The sequence below is a fragment of the Globicephala melas genome, chromosome 16, assembly GCF_963455315.2.
Source record: "Globicephala melas chromosome 16, mGloMel1.2, whole genome shotgun sequence".
Taxonomy (NCBI): domain Eukaryota; kingdom Metazoa; phylum Chordata; class Mammalia; order Artiodactyla; family Delphinidae; genus Globicephala; species Globicephala melas.
Genome location: NC_083329.1, coordinates 11,137,030 through 11,150,763, shown reverse-complemented (window position 1 = coordinate 11,150,763; position 13,734 = coordinate 11,137,030). Strand labels below are relative to the sequence as shown.

General features: G+C 40.1%; 1 protein-coding gene and 1 pseudogene across 2 annotated transcripts in view; one reads left to right on the top strand and one right to left on the bottom strand.

Annotated features, from left to right (window-relative positions):
* The window catches only part of MCMBP (minichromosome maintenance complex binding protein), a 67,604-nt gene that overhangs the window by 15,149 nt on the left and 38,721 nt on the right, over positions 1-13,734 (bottom strand). The window contains exons 7-11 of one of the 2 annotated variants that reach the window (XM_030839397.3): positions 11,731-11,882; positions 9,925-10,025; positions 3,592-3,770; positions 3,129-3,252; positions 1,841-1,958 (exon numbers count right to left, since the gene is read on the bottom strand). In XM_030839397.3, the coding sequence (XP_030695257.1) occupies positions 1,841-1,958; positions 3,129-3,252; positions 3,592-3,770; positions 9,925-10,025; positions 11,731-11,882 (674 nt within the window). The remainder of the gene's footprint in view (positions 1-1,840; positions 1,959-3,128; positions 3,253-3,591; positions 3,771-9,924; positions 10,026-11,730; positions 11,883-13,734) is intronic. The other variant, XM_030839398.3, reaches the window with a different exon arrangement.
* LOC115843427 (Y-box-binding protein 1 pseudogene) lies at positions 7,177-8,180 on the top strand (annotated as a pseudogene).

Below are 13,734 nucleotides of genomic sequence, written 5' to 3'. Positions count from 1 at the left end.
AAACATAAGAGTAATATAAGGGAGTGGGATATGGTAAAAATGAAACAGTAAAACAAACCACTACAAAGTGATGTAGAATAAAAAGAACAAAAAGGAAATACCTTACCATGCAAGAATCCTGAGTACTTTTCTCATATCACTTTCATACTTAAAAATATAATTCACGTCCCAAGTATGTGCTACTTAAATCTTGGCCTCAAGCTTTGAGTGGCCCTAGGCTGCCACTCAGACCCCACGTCCTACGCTCCTCCCCAGCACTCATTCCATGGCAGTACACCGGCCCCTCAGGCTGGCGTTCCTCAACATGCCCAGCCCGCTGCGCTCGGACCCTGAACTTGTTCTCTGCACAGGACAGACACTTTCCCCAACACGGCCCTGTGTCTTGATCCTGGGTTTGCATCAAGTCTCTCCCTGAACTCCACCCTGGAGAGGGCTTCCCCGACACGCTGAAGATGTCAGCAACTCCACCCTGGCCTACCCCCAGCACTCCCTATCCCCTTCCCCTGGGCCTTTACTGTTCTCCATGGCACTTCAGTGACATACTATATATGTTATTTATTATTTGTTGGTCTTCCACCACCAACAAAATGTGGTCCAGGGCACTCCCAGGGAGTTGCTGAAACCCTTTTATGGGGTCCATGAGGTCAAAATCACACATGGATAAAAGATCCATTCAATGTGCAAGACAGACCAATGAATTTATGATAGCAGAGTATAAAAAGTTCATTGATGAGATTACAGATTTCACACAACTATCCTTGAAGAAAATGCCATATGGACAGTTTTGGTCTAGTATCAGAAGAATATCTACAGTTATCTGAAAATGCCATTAAAAGTCCTTCCTTTGCCAACTACTTTTTCATCTGTGTAAGGCCAACATTCCTTCATATACTTCAGTCAAAACATCATGTTACAATAGACTGAATGCAGGAACAGATATGACAATCCAGCTGTCTTCTATTAATCCAGACATTACAGAGACTGGCAAAAATTTAAAACAATGTCACTTTTATCACTAATATTATTTTGTTTGGAAAAATAGCTATTTTTTACAAAAATATTTACTTTTGCTCATATGTAATTGATTTATTTTCAATGAATATTTTAGTATGTTTTTAGTTTTAACTTCTAATATGGTAAATTGATAATAAAAACCCAAACAACATCTCTTTAAGTTCTCAATAATTTTTTAACATTGTAAAGTGAGTCAAGGAGAGTGAGAAATGTTGGTCTATTTAGTCCAATGCTGTTTCTTAAGAGCCCAGAAGACACTCCATAAACACTGGTTAAATGAATGATCTGTTTCAACCTCTTAAATTTCCAAAGAAGTGATCGGCATTGCCAGTCACACAACTAATCAGAAGCTATTCTCCTGTCCCCAAGATCTTAATACCACACAAACACTGCGTTCCAGATGTCCTGGCAAATAAAGGTAGCTTGACTTTCCAAACAGGAATTAAAACTGGGGTAGGAGAGATCAAGTTATTACCTCAACTAAAAGAATTATGCTCCTATAATTTAGAGTTTACTTAGATTTATGATTTTAAAGCACACAAAGGATACCAAATTGTACAAACAAACTGGCATCAACGGAGAGTACAATGTTAAGGGAGTTACTACAGTTGTGTTGTTACTTGAAGAGACCTGTGCTAAGGCAATAAAGGAAACGTGAAATGTTTAGGAGTTAGTACATTTTAAATTATGAAACTAGGCAGGCTTTGTTTCCCCTTAATGAGGTCTGTTAACATCTCAAAGTTAAATGTTTGGGTTGAATGAAAGACAATTAGATGGACTTTTAAAGTGTACTTAAGCTTATAATACATATTTATATTGATCTTACTGCTGGAACTAGATGTTGAATAATTCGATATAAGTGTTCGGTGAAGGTACTATTCCGTGGACATCCACTCAAGTTAACCGTAAATTTTCCTAGTGGAAGAACATCTCTTCTTGTATATCTAGAAAAAAAAAGATATCAACCAATAAGATACTCACGTGATTTCCTGATCTCCATCAAAAAGCAAACGAAGAAAAATTAGCTTAATACTGTCATTAAAATTAAAGCAGATTATTCTGATCAGTTGTTTTTTTAAGCAGAAACAACAATAAAAATAATAGCCAATATTTAAGTGCTGGGCATGTGCCAGGTACTGTTCTAAGTACTTAAATGCTTTCTCATTTAATTCCCAAACACTCTGAGGTAGGTATTATTGTTTTCATTTTACAGATGAGAAACCGGAGATACAGAAATTTTAAGAAACATGCCCACGTTCACGTATCCAGGAAGTGACAGAGCTGAATTTGAACCCAGGTAGTTTGGTTCCAGAGTCTATGCTCTCAATCATCATGTACTACTGTCTCAAATCCTACCTGAGGAAAGATTTATAGTACAAAGATGTTTACTGGAGGATTGTTTAAACAGAGAAAAAGTAGGAAAACCTAACATTTAGGGAAAAAGTACAACTGTCTATAATGAAATACTGCACAGCCATTAAGAGGTTCAAGAAGAATTATGATAGGAAACGCTTAACATAAATGATAAAAGCAAGATAATGATATGTTTAGAGTATAACTGAGATCTAAGTAGGGATGGATACACATGTAAACCAAAAAAAGATGATATGAACAGGTACGAAGATCTGTTAACTGAGATCATCTTTAAGTGGTGAGATTACAGACAATTTCAATTTTCTTCTTTATGCTCTTGGAACTTGTTGAAGGCACACATGTTATTTTGAAATCAGAAAACAAAGAGCTGTAGTGAAGTGAAAGGGAGAGGGGCACATGTCCACATACAAGTGAGATGTACACCAAATGGACCTCACAGAGCCTTGGGATGTATAAATAGAGAATTCAGAATGCACAAAGGATAAAACAACTCATTTTACTCATTGGCCAGGTTCTTTATCTGATTTTTGCTCTTAAATTTAAGAAGATACAATCAAAATGCTACATGTGACACTGAGAAAAGTGAAAAAGGAATTTCTGTGATTTGGTATAACACCTGTTACACTAAATAAATAACCATCTGGTGATGAAGCCTGATAAAAACAGAAACCTTTCTGTTCTTTTCCCCTCTCAACAAAACACCAAACTCCCTTAATTCCCACCAAGAACAGAGCACTTACACTGTAGAAATGAGATGTAATATAAGATATTCAGCAGCCAAACTGTCTCCCAAAAGGGCGTGAGTGAGGAACCCCAGCAGTTCTGCTCTGACTGGAGACAATTCAGACATGAAACTAGAAACAACTGGAGAGAGAAAGGAGACCAGATTCAGAACACAAACCAGTTCCTCTCGTGTCTCTTAGGTTAAAAAGTAACTGGAACAAAGCACTGCACGTCAGTAGATGACTAGTATGGACTTAAAATATTGGTCAGTAAGTGATGCCAGCTGTCAAAATAAGACAGCGTGTATACCTTTTGGGGGGCCTCATTTTAATGAAGAGAATTAACATAAAGGAAAATGGGGCAAAGAAATGGTGATCGCTGGAGAAATTTATTCTGACGACCAAGAATCTGACTGACAGCTCCACCATGCAGCTTTCACATGCTGGGTAAGTCTCTGGGCCACGAGGCTTTAGCACTTACACTTACAGGTTTTGCTCTCCTCCTTGTTAAGGCAAGCAGGCAGTAAAGGGTTGATGTGCTGCAACTTCTGGGCTAAAACCACATGGATTCTTGGCACTAAGGAGGCAGGAGGACTGTGTACTCTCTGTTCTTCGGCTGTGTCTGTGCATTCCATTGGATCTAGCAGCGAAGAGGCATCCCTGCGGAGAGATGACAGAGCTTCAGTTCACAAAGGCGGCAGCTGTACAGATGTAAAAATAACACACATCTCTGAAAATCAAATGAGAACTCAAGCCAAGAACAATTTCACCTGCACGTCCCCTTAAAGAGCAGAAAATGCTCCTCTTCCTTGTGAACAGTTACATCACAGATTTCAGGCTACTTTGGTCATATTATGAGAGAATGTATTTATTCTATTCTTCAAGATCAATAACATTTTTACTGGGTGTGCTGTAACTGCAACAAATGGGATACAGCATATCACTCATCAAGTTACTTCAGAATGCAGACACCCTTTCTTAAGCTACTAGCTGGGACATCAAATGCTTCATCACGTGTCTCAAAAATGGGGGTCTCTTCCTTAAAAGCCATCAGGTGTCTACTATTCAGTGTGAAGAATCCATTCATCTCTCTTGCTAATTCTTTTTCCTAAATTTTATTCCTACATGATACCTCTCTTGAATAGTGAATAGACAAGCAGTGAAAAGGAAGTGTGAGTTTTTCAGGTTTGCTAAATAAATTAGCAGATGATAGATTTATTGTGAGATGACTGAAACAAATGACTAAGATGTTTTTAGACTTTACAGACTGACTCTAGAGAGTAATCAATTCATACCACCATCCTCCTTAAATACAAGAATGATACCAACAACCTTTATATAGTGTGTACCATGTGCCGGGCAATGTTCTTCACTTTGCACACACAAATTCATTAAAACCTCACAACCACCCTCATGTATAATGAGGAAACCAAGCCACTGTAGTAGTTAAGTGTAAGGTCACAAAGCCAGTAAGTGGCCAAACCAGGATTCCAACCCAGGCCATCTGGCTCAGTCTGTGTACTAAAATGCCTCCATAAATGAAGTAACTCAAGCAGGAAATTCACCATAACCAGAAACAGCCAAGACAAGCAATTTTGTATGCCATTATTATGGAACTGTTTATTTAAAGTTGTTTAAAACGTCTGTTTTGCATCATTTTTTAAGTGTGAAAAAATAAGTTCTTCCTATGGAAAACCAAGATGAATGTCCAATATTTAACAAAAAACTCTACTGCAGGGGCAGAATATAATTCCTTTCTTTCACCAACCTCAAAACAAAAAAAAAAAAAAAATGAGGATGATCTGGATTTTCAGAATATATTAAGTGAGGGGAAAAAATATGTAAAAGAGCACATATACCATGCCCCCTTTTATATAAGGCTAAGTGAGGAAAAAAATATATATGTATCTGTTTTTGCAAAAAAGAGATACAGGAAGGATAAAAGCAGAACTGAGGCTGGTTCCCTACAGCAGCAGTCCTCAGCCTTTTTGGCACCAGGGACCAGTTTCATGGAAGACAATTTTCCCACGGATGGGCTGGGGAGTGGGGGGTGCAGGGGTTGGGGGGATGGTCCAGGTGGCAACACGAGCAAGGGGAGCAGCAGATGAAGCCTCACTCTCCTGCCCTACAGAGCATGGGTGGGAGCAGGGTAGAAGAGATGAGGGTAGTGGGGAATGACATTCCTACATTCTTTTTATACAGTTTTGATTTTGGCAACAATTTCCATGTTTTCTATACTTAAGTACAGAAACCAATAAGGACAGAGGGAAAACTCTGCAGTGAAACACAATGGAAACAAATGAACCTAACTATGTATAATGAATAACAACTAGCAGAGCACTGAAGTGGGAAGAAGTCACCCAGGTAACTCTGGAACACAGCTGACTATATATACACTCTCATTCTAAAATAAAAATTGGAAACAATTTTTATTGTTTATTGTTTATTGTTGCAGTGGTATGGGTTATCAATTCTGAAATTACCTTCTCTGCATAGCAGTCTCCTCTTATCGTCAGGGAATATATTCCAAAATCCCTAGTGGATGCCTGAAACTATGGACAGTACTGAGCCCCACATATAATATGTCTTTTCCTATATATACATTCCTATGATAAAGTTTAATTTACAAATTAGGCACCGTAAGAGATTAACCATGATAACTAATAATAAAAATGAACAATTACAATGATATACTGTAATAAAAGTTAGGTGAATGTGGTTTCTCTCTCAAAATATCTTATTGTACAAATTTAATGCCTTCTCCATCTTAACTAAGCACTTATCACATACCATGACTGTAACTTTTGCAGGTTGAGATGCAAAAGCAAAACTAGCACTGATTTCTTTTTCCATCTCAACAATTTTACAGAATCTTCTACTGCTCTTACTGTAGATCTTAACAACCTCAGCATACGATTTTTTTTCTTTCCGTATAAGTCAAAAAATTTTACCTTTTCACTTTAAAAAAAGCATTTTACAGCTTTTCTTTGGCATACCCAAATTGCCACATCACTACTCTTATGCTTTGGGGCCATTATTAAGTAAAATAAGGGTTACTTGACTACAGGCACTGTGATACCTGGAAAGTCGATCTGATAACTGAGATGGCTACTAAGTGACTAACGGATGGCATACCCTGGACAAAGGGATGATTCACGTCCTGGGCAGGACGGAGTGGGACAACTCAAAATTTCATCACACTACTAAGAAAGGTATGCAATTTAAAACTTATTGTTTATTTCTGGAATTTCCCACTTAATATTTTCAGACAGCGGTTGACTGTAGGTAACTGAAACCATGGAAAGCAAAACCAAAGTGAGGGGGACCCTACTATATCACAGAACTGAGCAAAGGAATATATGGAGGATACTAGGAGTCAAGTTTCTTTCTGTTAGAAAAGGGAATGACAAATACGGAAAGGAGGAAGACTAGAATGACACCGAGTTGTGGAGCTGAACTGAACTGGAACCAGGAAGACAGTGTGAGCTCATGGTTTCTGATATTGTAAATAATATAAAAATATATGTAGATGTGTGTATATAAATGTGTGCGTGTGTGAGTATGTATATGTTTATTTCCCAGCTCTGCTGAAATGGCATAGAAGCAATGCCAGCTCAGTACCAATGAGCACACCAGTACTCAAATCTTGATTTTTTAAACAAAATTCCTCACAGGTGCTCCTTGGGAAAAGGGCTGAAACTGAGGCTGAAGCATGGGAAGTACAAGATGAGGCTGAAACAGCTTAATGCATCAGAAAATATATGTTCAAAAATGGTAAGATAAGGTCACGTCAAAAAGAACCGACTGGTGGCGCAGTGGTTGAGAGTCCGCCTGCCGATGCAGGGGACACGGGTTCGTGCCCCGGTCTGGGAGGATCCCACATGCCGCGGAGCGGCTGGGCTCGTGAGCCATGGCCGCTGAGCCTGCGCGTCTGGAGCCTGTGCTCCGCAACGGGAGAGGCCACAACAGTGAGAGGCCCGTGTACCGCAAAAAAAAAAAAAAAGAACCCACAGTTCGATCGGTAGCAGGAGCGGACCCCGGAGAGCCCCGAGCAGCCCCACTGCCACCGTCCCCACTCACCATCACCGCAACCATGAGCAGCGAGGCCGAGACCCAGCAGCCACCCGCCGCCCAACCCCCCGCCCTCACTGCTGCCGCCGCCAAGCCCAGCACGACGGGCATGGGCAGGACTGGCAGTGGCTCAGGCAGCGGTGGCCCCGGCAGCCTCACATCAGCGGCGACTGCTGGCGGGGACAAAAAGATCATTACGGCGAAGGTTCTGGGAACAGTAAAATGGTTCAGTGTAAGAAACAGATATGGTTTCATCAACAGGAATGACACCAAGGAACATGTATTCGTACACCAGACTGCCATAAAGAAGAACCCCAGGTAGTACCTTCGTGGTGTAGCAGATGGAGAGACTGTGGAGTTCGATGTTGCTGAAGGAGAAAAGGGGGGTGTGCAGGCAGCAAATGTTACAGGCCCTGGTGCAGTTCCAGCGCAAGGCAGTAAACACGCAGCAGACCGTAACCATCATAGACACTATCCACGTCATAGGGGTCCTCCACGCAATCACCCGCAGAATTACCAGAACAGTGAGAGTGGGGAAAAGAATGAGGGATCGGAGGGTGCCAGGCCCAACAGCGTCGGCCCTACCGCAGGCGAAGGTGCCCACCTTACTGCATGCAGAGACCCAGTGGGTGTCGACCACAGCACTCCAACCCTCCTGTGCAGAGAGAAGTGATGGAGGGTGCTGACAACCAGGGTGCAGGAGAACAAGGTAGAGGAGTGAGACAGAATATGCCTTCCTCGCCAAAGATGCCCAGAGAGGACGGCAATGAAGAAGATAAGGAAAATCAAGGAGATGAGACCCAGCGTCAGCAGCCACCTCGACATCGGTACCGCGGCAACTTCAATTACCGACGCAGACGCCCAGAAAACCCTGAACCACAAGATGGCAAAGAGACAAAAGCAGCCAATCCACCAGCTGAGAATTCATCCGCACCCGAGGCTGAGCAGGGCAGGGCTGAGAAAATGCTAGCTTACCATCTCTACCATCACCCGGTTTAGTCATCCAACAAGAAGAAACAAATATGAAATTCCAGCAATAAGAAATGAACAAAAGATTGGAGCTGAAGACCTTAAGTGCTTGCTTTTTGCCTGTTGACCACATAACTAGAACTATCTGCATTATCTAAGCAGTAAGGGGTTTTTATTATTTTTACCTAAAGACGTCTCTTTCAGGTAATGACAAACGTGTTTAAAAAAAAAAAAAAGAAAAAGCCTGTTTTTTCTCAATACACCTTTAAAGGTTTTTAAATTGTTTCATATCTGGTCAAGTTGAGATTTTTTTAAGAACCTCATTTTTAATTTGCAATAAAAGTTTACTGCTTGATTTTTTCAAAAAAGTCAACAAACTGCAAGCACCAGTTTTAAGGTCTTAAATAATAATAATTAAAAAAAAAAGAAGAACCCAGAGCCTGCTTAAAGTGGCTCCCAGTAGCCAAATATGGGAAAATTTGAGCCTCAAAATAAATAACAGATTAACATCCACACTAACATAAACAAGAAGTACTTGAATGAATAAATAGGAGAGAAATCTTACAGTAGAATGCCAATGAATAAATGTAGAGGGAATGACTGAACAGAAAATCACCATCAGAGTAACAACTGAGTCTAACAAGAATCATCAATGAATGCTAAAATAAGTGGGTGAAAATTAAATGAAACTGAAATGATATGGTCTTGAAGTAGCTCCCTCTAAACTACCTGTTAACTACAAAGTGAAAAACAGTAACTTTACAGTAGAGAAACCTGGTAGACCTTAACCTGAGCAAAAGAATATATTGAGGATACTGGGAGTCAAGTTTCTTTCTGTTAGAAAAGGGGATTACAAATACAGAAAGGAGGAAGACTAGAATGACACTGAGTTGTGGAGCTGAACTGAACTGGAACCAGGAAGACAGTGTGAGCTCATGGTTTCTGATATACCGACTTGTAAATAATATAAAGACTGATGTACGTGTGTACCACAAGTAACCAAGTGGTCAAAAAGAACTTCACCAGGAACGGGATACTGTACCTGCTGGTGTGATACACTGAGAAAGATACATCACTTTGTAGTTTCCTGCCCAAAATGTATAACCAGAATCTAATCACATGGAAACATCAGACAAACCTACACTGAGAGACACCCTACAAAATAACTGGCTTCTACTCTTCAAGTGTCAAGGTTCTGCTCTGCCATGTGAGGACACAGCAAGAAGACAACCGTCTGCAAACCAGGAAAAAGGCCCTCACTAGACATTGGCGTCTTAGCCTTGGATTTCCCAGCTTCCATAACTGTAAGAAATGAATTTTTTGTTGTATAAGCTGAAAGAACAGAAAAAACTGTCAAGGCCTTGGAGGACAACAAAGAGCTGGAGACTGCTCCAGGTTAACGCAACGAGTGATCCTAAGGATCCTGGACCAAGAAAATGACTGTCAGAAAGAACAGCAATGAGACAATTAGTGAAATTTAGTGTCGTCTGTGGTTAGTGTATTGTGTATTCACAGCAAATTTCAAACTCTGTAGCTATACTCTGATTATATACGAGGTCTTTGTTCTTAGGAAATATGAATGCAACAAGTATTTAGGATATGACATACGTAACTTACTCTCAAGGGTTTCCAAAAAGTGTACGTATATATAAAAATAAGCAAATGGAGCATAAGGGTTAACAACTTGTAAATTTGGGTAAAGGCAGAAAGGGAGTTCTTTATAATTTCAAACTTTCAGAAAAGTTGGAGGATAATTATGTCAAAATAAACTCACCTTTCATCATTATTCAGTATACTTAGCACAGGATCCACAGATAGTATGCCATATAACTCAAGAACATCATTTACTTTAAAACAATCCCAGTCTTCATAGACCTAACAAGAGGCCACAAAAAATCACATTGTTAGGACTAAATAACACCAAAAAAGCATACGATATTAGTCTTAAAGTAATAATAATATCTTAGCATTTTAAATCAGAAAATGAACCTCAAAGCAACTCCTTTATTTGATAAATTGAGATCGAGAGAGGTAAAGCACTTACCTGAAGTCATTCTGCAACGAGCAAATACGTTAACAACTAAAACATGAGCCCTCCTGACTCCTGACCAATGTCTGTTTCCCCACTACATTCAGAGAAAAGGCTTTCCCCCAAGGATGATGGTCAACTAAAACTAGAAACATGCATTATCTCAAAATCTATTAACTACATCAAGAGAAGGGAAAACCCCACGATTATTAACTTTGGACTTATTCACAAGCTATGCAGTGTTAGGAGGATTAACACAAACTTAGAATGGCCATGAGGTTTCTCACAGTAAAGAGCCAAACTTTCAAAGCTGTCTATCATGATGGATATTAGAAACTGTCAAAGCCTCCTACTGGTGAGACCTAAGAGAAGCATGGAAGGAAAAACGTGCTAATTCTTGCTCCTGTGCTACATAACTGAAGTGCCATTTAAGTTAAAACCACAACAACTAAGAACAGAAATTCTCAATGATCATTTCTGAAACTTGTATCACTTGTTCACCTCTCATGATTAAAAAATCAGAATAAGCAGAATAGGGGAACAAACTATTAACAGATTTTTTTCCTTCTACCTTATTTTAAATCTAAGTGAGAAATGGCTTTTGATAAGAAAAGGAAGAATGATGAAAATAAAGCGGATAGGGACTTCCCTGGTGGTCCAGTGGTTAAGAATCCGCCTTCCAATGCAGGGTACCCAGGTTCGATCCCTGGTGTGGGAACTAAGATCCCACATGTGGTGGGGCAACTACACCCGCGCTGCAACTACATAGCCTGCGCGTCTCAACTAGAGAGAGGCCAGCGCACCGCGACAAAGATCCCGCACAACTAAGACCTGACGCGGCCAATAAATAAATATTAAAAAATAAAGCAGATATTAGTAAGTTAGAAATGATATAGAAAGGAAATAGATATTAATTTAAAAGTTGTTCCACATCTATCTGAAATATCCATTTCTTGTAAACAATGCCGTGGTAGACAAAATAATGTCCCCCCACCACTCCGACCAATATCCACTTCTTAATCACTGGAATCCCTGAGTATGTTGTTACCTTACATGTAAAAGGAACTTGTATAAATTAAGGACCCTAAGATGGGGAGATTATTCTGGATTGCATGGGTGGGCTCAATTTAATCATACATGTCCTGAAAATTGGAGAATCTCTCCTACCTAAGGACAGAGGGAGATGTGACTATGAAGAAATGGTCAGAGGGCTGCATTACTGCTGACTTGGAAGATGGAGGAAGGGGCCACAAGCCAAGGAATAATGGCAGCCTCCAAAAGCTGGAAAAGGCAAAAAAACAAACTCCCCCCTAAAGCTTCCAGAGAGGAACCAGTCCTGCTGTCACCTGAATTTTACCCCCAGTGAGATCCATGTTGGACTTCTGGCCTAAAGCCTGCAAAATGATAAATTTTGTTGTTTTAAGCCACTAAGTTTGTGGTGATTTGTTATAGCAGCAAGAGAAAACTTGCTAATACAAATGCTAAGAGATTTCTGTTTTAATTTCTGAGACACTTAACACATCTTTGTCAGCATCAGGTCTATGATATTACCTTCACGAGGCATGCAGGACCCTTCTCTCCTGGCAGTGGAAAATTCAGATCAAAAGGAGAAGAGAGGTTTAGCGAGTTCAGCTGTTGTCCAGAAGAAGCTTCAGTTTCTAAACGTTTTGGTTCTCCACACCACTGAAGACCACCAACACTCCCTAAATTCAAAGGGACAGCATTGCACATCATCATCGCTAAGGCTTCCTGGAGATAAAGAACATTCCTAAATAGCCTTTTGAATTTGATAGAAATGATGCTTCTGAGCTTACAAACTTCAAGTTGTTACAGTTTTTAAGGAAATAACACATACTAGAAGCCCTCTGACCTATCAAGAGAACAAAGATTATTATGAAGATCTGAAAGTGTAATCACTTTCCACCTGCAATAAAATGGCAACAAATTCCCCCCCCCATCAAATCTCATGTAAGTAACTTTAAAGTTAATATTTAACATCGTTACTTGACATCTTTGACCCAAGGAGTACACGGGTCTACTGATAACAAAAACACCTTTGTAGAACATACTTCTTTCTACTTATTAAGTAGAATAAAACCATATAACAATAAATTCATTTACCAAACATCTATTAATGTCCACTACGTACCAGGAATCAGACTAGTTGCTGGGGATACAAAAGATCATTTAAAGATAGCCTCGGGGGCTTCCCTGGTGGCACAGTGGTTGAGAGTCCGCCTGCCAATCCAGGGGACACAGGTTCGTGCCCCAGTCTGGGAAGATCCCACATGCCACGGAGCAGCTAGGCCTGTGAGCCATGGCCGCTGAGCCTGCGCGTCCGGAGCCTGTGCTCCGCAACGGGAGAGGCCACAACAGTGAGAGGCCCTCGTACGGCAAAAAAAAAAAAAAAAAAAAAAGGTAGCCTCGGGCTTCCCTGGTGGCGCAGTGGTTGAGAGTCTGCCTGCCAATGCAGGGGACACAGGTTCGAGCCCTGGTCTGGGAGGATCCCACATGCCGTGGAGCAACTGGGCCCGTGAGCCACAACTACTGAGCCTGTGCATTTGGAGCCTGTGCTCCGCAACAAGAGAGGCCGCAACACTGAGAGGCCTGTGTACCGCGATGAAGAGTGACCCCCACTTGCCACAACTAGAGAAAGCCCTCACACAGAAACAAAGACCCAACACAGCCAAAACTAAAATAAATAAAATAATTTTATAAAAATAAAGATAGCCTCTACCCCTGAAGTAGTCACAGTTTAGGGCTGATAACTAGTTAGAATTAAAATATAGCTTCCCATACCACACAATATTGCTCAGCAATAAAAAGGAATAAACTATTGATATAAGCAACAACTTGAATGGATCTCAAGGGAATTTTGCTGAATGAAAAAAAGCCAATCTACAAAGTCTATATACTACATGATTCCATTTATGTAACATTCTTAAAATGACAAAATTATAGGGATGAAGAACAAATCAGTGGTTGCCAGGAAGAGGTAGAGAGGCAGGAGAGGTGGGTATGATTATAAAAGGGCAACATGAGAGATCCGGGTAATGAACAGTTCTGTATCCTGACTGTGGTAGTGGTCACATGAATCTACACATGTGATGAAACTGCACAGAATTAAATACATACACATGCACAAAAATAACTGCATGTAAAAATGTGAATTCTGAATAAGGTCTATGGACTATATCAATATCCATTTCCTGGTTATGATATTCTACTATTAATTATGCAAGATGTTGACCCAGATGAAACTGGATCAAGTATATACAGGATCTGTCTTATGTTTTACAACTGCATGTGAATCTACACTTATCTCCAAAACAGCTTAAAATATACATACAGCCTGAAAGATTGCTTAGAAACCAACAAACAAGGTAAACTTTACATAAATAATGCACTCAAATGTATTCAAAAGCTCTGAAAAGTATGATATTCAAACAAAAGGGGCAAGAAATAGAAAGAAGCATCAATAGCTTAAATGATAAGAGAATTACCATGTGTCTTGGATTCTAATATGTTTATTGTTATGATACACCGTTAATTTTA